This window comes from Sinocyclocheilus grahami, unplaced genomic scaffold, assembly GCF_001515645.1.
Source record: "Sinocyclocheilus grahami isolate Dianchi unplaced genomic scaffold, SAMN03320097.WGS_v1.1 scaffold25.1, whole genome shotgun sequence".
Lineage (NCBI taxonomy): Eukaryota > Metazoa > Chordata > Actinopteri > Cypriniformes > Cyprinidae > Sinocyclocheilus > Sinocyclocheilus grahami.
In genome coordinates, this window is record NW_015505204.1 from 1,251,244 (window position 1) to 1,256,818 (window position 5,575).

The following is a 5,575-nucleotide window of genomic DNA, read 5'->3' on the forward strand; positions in this document are numbered from 1 at the left end:
CCATTTTCAAATCATTTCAAATTTCTTAAATATTAATTAAAATAAAATTATATCGGCCATCGGCCACCCTGCTTTCCAAGATATCGCATCGGCTGTCAAAAAAACAATATCTGTCGACCACTACTCACAGCAGCATGTTGTGGATGTATTGGCAGTAACAAGTCTCGGTACTTGCTCTGCAGCAGCAGCAGCGTAGCAGATCTATTCCGCCAAGACCAAATACATTAACATTGTCATGTACATTACCATGCCAATCCCTCCGAGAGTTGTCATGACAGAAGTTTATTTCTTTTGGTGAATTGTTAAAACTCCTGCTGAATGTGAATGTTCAGAAATCTAGAAGATGTACTCACTGCTCCTGTAAGTCTCTGTGGCTTTGTTCAGCTCTTTGCAAGCTTTCCAGGTCCTTCATCATCTTTGAAATATGTATCTTGGATGCTTTATTCTGTACTTTTGCAAACCAGCATCCACCAATCCCCATTACAACAGACACTATCAGAACCAGGTCTTTCATCCAATTGTGTGGGGGTCCTGGAGCAAAGGTACATGGGGATATTAGTCAGGCAGCCAATGAAACATTGTGACGACTGACTGTGTGTTTATTTTGCATGCTGACTGTATATCTGCTGTGCTGGATATATTTTACACACTCAGAGAGTCATTCTGCTGTGTTCCCAACAGGCGTGCATGGATATTTGATTTCACATGTGCTTAAATGATACACATCAGTCAGAGCTATATTTAATAATGACATTTAAAAAGCCACAACTGTTTGATCAGAATACATTATACTGTGGCTTCAGTCAATTAATGATCTGATTTTCAATTAAAGAATATGATACAACGCATACAATTCAGTCAATGAACTGAATCACTGCTAACGGGGTGCAAAAAGACTACATTTAAGAGTTGTTTAGTGTAGCAATTTGACTTCATAATTAATTTTAACAAGAGCTTATGTTGATCAGGCACTGAAATGTTCATATCTTGAATGTATAACAGTTTAAAACATGGCTGTTTAAAAATAATTACATTCTTTGTTAATAAATGTAAAGTGTATACATACGTGTAGGTGGGCCAAACAGCACTACATCCAGGGCTTTGAGCTTGAGTTTTTGTTTGTGTTGCTGGTCCTGGATCTTCAGATATGTGCTCATAAATGATGGCTCATTGGAAGCAATCCTGTAAATACAAAGCAAAAAACTATTAGCTATTTCACTTTATCAATTAGATTAACTAAATTCATTACCATTCAAATGTTTGGGTTCAGCAAAATTCGTTTTTAAAGAAATTAATTCTTATATTCAGCACTTGTGCATTAAATTTGATCAAAGTAAAGACTTTTTATAATGTTACAAAAGATCTCTATTTTAAATAAATACTGTTCTTTTGAACTTCCTATTCATCAAAGAATCATAAAAAAATGTATCACAGTTCCACAAAAATATGAAGCAGCACAACAGTCTTCAACTTTGAAAATAAGAAAATGTTTCTTGAGCAGCAAGTCAACATATCAAAATGATTTCTGATCATGGGACACTGGAGTGATGGCCACTGAACAGTCAGCTTTGCATCACCGGAATAAATTGCATTTTAATATATATATATATTAAAATTGAAAAAGTAAGATGATTTAAAATAACTTTTCTAAGTTTTTTTTTCTGTATTTTTGAAAGGTAGTATCACATTTATTTAATGCACTTACCTAATTTTGCACTATAACGTTTTCATTCTGTTTTCTGTGATTTCTCGTGCTGTTAAAAATATCTGTATAATAGTTTATTGTAACTGTGATTACCACTGTAAATTGATATGCCTATAAAGTTAACTATTGTGAATTTGGTTTGGCTAAAAATGATCTATATATGTGATTTATATTTATAAATAGTATATAAGGATTTGTAAGTATTTTACATAAAGTTGTGCATTTACATTTTAGATGCTGTTGAAACGTCTATAGTGTATATTTCGATATCTATCCAAACATACAAAAATGTTAGGTGCTGCAAATGCCTGTCGAATGAACACTAATGAGATCAGGCTGATATGTGTGGGCACTTACCAAAACTTTAGACAAATTTAAAATGATTCCAGGCTGAATTTTCATTTGGTTCAGTCTTGATTTGTCTCACCTGGGCAAGGTGTTCCCATTGACACGCAGCTCTTTGAAGCCCTTTTCATACTGAGGCAACTCAACAAACTCTCTTAACCACCTCAAGACATCCTCCTGAGTCCAGTTATGAACTAACAGAATGAAAAAAAGCAGTGAAAAAGCCAAAAGAGAGGAAGAAAGTGACTATTTTACATTGAAAACATGGCAAGACTCAATCATGGAGACCATCTTACCCTCAGAAGATTTCCAGCCCTTCCAAAGCTCCTCCAAAGTGATATGCTGGTCCTCGTGATGGAGTTTACTGTGTTTGTTTGCCTGTTGTTGCTGTTGCATATCTTCAATGATGAACTACAGTAAGAAACAAAGAAGAGATGGATGCAAGAGTAATTGATTTAAATGAACTTACACAAATCCTACAAATGCAGTGACACACTTAAAACAACAGCTGAGTAAACATTCAAGATCAAAAGAGTCACTTGAGTCTGTGACTGCGTTTTGGCATCTGTCTCTGCTGTAATCAGATGCACCACGTGATTCCAGGCTTCTTCGCTGCTTACATCTACCTAAACCATATCTATAGCAACAAGGAAACGTAACCCAATACCAGAGACTCGGACATACTTCAGGACATTACTTAGAAACTCATCCCCCTCTGCTATGTTCTCGCAGTGCCAAGCCTGAACAGTTTGTCTTAGGTGCTGGGTGGAAACATGTGTTTCTAAATTGACCAACATGCTCAGGAGAGAAACTCAAGGGTGCTCTGGCATAACACTTCAGCTCTTACACAAACATCACATAAACATACCAATGGTAAAGCTGAGCTTGTTAGTCTGAGTGTGAGTTTAGAAGTTTTACATCCTCCGACTAATACATTCATGTTACTCCACCACTTGTTCAGTTAGCAGCAACAAAATGTAATACAAGAGGAAAGGATAATTAAGCACATGGTTATGATTTCAAGTAGGGCTGCATGATTTAGAATACTGGAATATTGGCAGTTTTTTCCGAAAAAATTCTGATTTAAAAAAATTACATTTTTAACTGTTGAGAAGTGGTTTGTTTAGGGTAAGGGTGGGATTAGAGGCTCAAAATGATCTATCTATATATGAAGAGTTTAGATGCAAAAGCCTCTAAGTGCTGTCTGATATTTTCTTCTAAAATTCAGGCTCTATCAGTTTTTACACTTTAATAGCATAGAAAAGAACCTATACATTGCCATTAAAGTAAAATTACTGAACCTAAATCTAGGAGCCTGATAAAAATTAGAATTTTAGAAGAAAATTTCAGACAGCACTTAGAGGCGCTTGCATCTAAACTCTTCATTCATATATATATATATATATATATATATATATATTATATTAGATTCGATTTATAATACAAACAGAATATAAAGGATTTTATGGATTTCTAAAGTTTACATTTTAGATGCAGTTGAAACGTCATTATGTTTCACAATATTCACAGAAAGATTCCAGGTCTGCTGTGTTTGTTTGCAGGGCTGCACAGTTTGGATGAAATTTAGTGATTATTTATTTATATATCAATTTGGCTGTATACTAATAATAATGATGATAAAGAAGAAGAATTATAACTACTGCTACTATTAAATATAAAAACCAAAATAAGAAATATTATTCTTGTAATTTCTCACTGTAAAATGAATTAAATATTAAAGACAATATAACAATTTTTATTTTACATTACAGCTGTAAAATTACAATACTAATATTTAAGTCTTAATTTCGTCATTTTCAAATTATGCCTAACACGCAGAGCATATATTTATTTAGTTAGTTAAATTGCAGCCTTTGTGATAATTGAGCTATTTTACAGTTTTAGTTTTGTTTAAATGTGCAGCTCTTGTTTAAAGACTTTGAAAAGATATTCTTAAAAATATGTGTAGTTATGATAAATTGATCAAATATTTAATCAGCTGTTTCAACTGCTCCTCTATTTAACCGTACATTTCATGAAACTTCATTGGCCAGGAAGTGTGGAAACCCAGCAGGATTCACATTAGGGTGGGAGGAAACTTGTGATTGTGTTCTTGTGAACATCTGTGAATGCTGATTACCTCAACACTCTCCTCCACCTCAATGCCTCCATCCTGATCATCATCCATCTCTCTGTGGATGTGCTGAAGAGCCTCCAGGCTGAAGCGGTCGGCCTCTGTCATACAAGGAGGCCTCACCTGCAGACATGGATCTGTGATCAAGAGTTAAGTAACACAATAAACATTTGCAATGACAACACGTTACCATTTCACCGCAAATTTCATGTTTCTTCAAAATGTGAAGTAAGCAGTCTGAGGTTTAGCGAATGTTTTTATATTATTTGTATATATTTGGTGGTGCACACGTGCCTGTTGAGGTCACAGTCGTGTGCTTGTACAGTCCAGGGTGCTGCGGTTCATCGCTGGAACAGACGCAGATGATGAGTCCGCGCAGCACGAGCAGTACGGTGAGGCAGAACTTATGCATCGCAGGGTTCAAGTGCCGCTTACTGACTGATTTAAAAAACACATGTGCATCCAAATGCAACGTTACGTGATAGTGATGCTATAAACAGCCCCAGCTCCAAGAAAAGCTTTGGCGCACCGGTTAGAAAAGCAACAGTGTAAGCATTTCACAAAACCAATAAGTCACAATAAAGAGAAACCATTCGAAATGTTTGTTTGCAACCGCAAAGTAAAATCACAGCATTTAAACATACATCCCAAAAGTTTTTCAAAAACAGCTTCCTTGTTATATCCCAAAGCAATGGAAAAACTAAGTAAACTGAACAATAAAAAGTTAACGAAAGAATGTATTCCACTTTAAAAACACGGAGTCCAAAACAAAAATTCGACGACAAAGAATAGAAGTCCTTCGGAAAGCCGGGTTCCTTATGAACGAAGTTACTTCTGAAGAAGCGATAGTAGCCTACTTCTCTTTAGGAACGTTTGGATAACGAGTGACCATGAAAGTGTTCTAGTTACTAAATGTCACCAAACTTTGTGTGCTCGCATTTTGCGTGCGTCTGCTCTTCTAATGCCAAACAGCGAGTTCACTAATCCTTAAGCGGCGTTTGACTCATGAATATTAATTAGATTGCATGCGCTTGCCAAATAAACTGAGAGGCAGACGTTAACTGCATGAATATTAATTAGTTTGTGATTGGACGATCCAAGAACTTTAGGAGAAACGTCAGTATTAACACTTTAATAATAATCATGTAATAAAATATTCAATAACGGGTACTGATATTGTTCAAAACTAATAAAAATGCAACTCATACAAAACTTACTTGTAATGCACAGCTTTAATTTGTGAATTAATTTGTGGGGCTTGAAGTGACTAAAATGGTTTATAATATTGTTTTCTTGTTAATTTACTTATTTCAAGAGTATATATATATATATATAATTAAAAATATAGATTTTTTATTTTTTTTGGGGAGCATCTCAACACCCAACTCTAG

The 5,575-nt window shown here is 35.0% G+C and overlaps 1 protein-coding gene across 1 annotated transcript in view; it reads right to left on the minus strand.

Moving 5' to 3' along the window:
* The window catches only part of LOC107563819 (stromal interaction molecule 2-like), an 18,054-nt gene extending 12,923 nt beyond the window's left edge, over positions 1-5,131 (minus strand). Inside the window, exons 1-6 of the mRNA XM_016248788.1 lie at positions 4,479-5,131; positions 4,191-4,321; positions 2,347-2,461; positions 2,133-2,244; positions 1,067-1,182; positions 354-531 (exon numbers count right to left, since the gene is read on the minus strand). Of these exons, the coding sequence (XP_016104274.1) occupies positions 354-531; positions 1,067-1,182; positions 2,133-2,244; positions 2,347-2,461; positions 4,191-4,321; positions 4,479-4,596 (770 nt within the window). The 5' untranslated portion in view covers positions 4,597-5,131. The remainder of the gene's footprint in view (positions 1-353; positions 532-1,066; positions 1,183-2,132; positions 2,245-2,346; positions 2,462-4,190; positions 4,322-4,478) is intronic.
* Between the last annotated feature and the right edge of the window lie 444 nt (positions 5,132-5,575).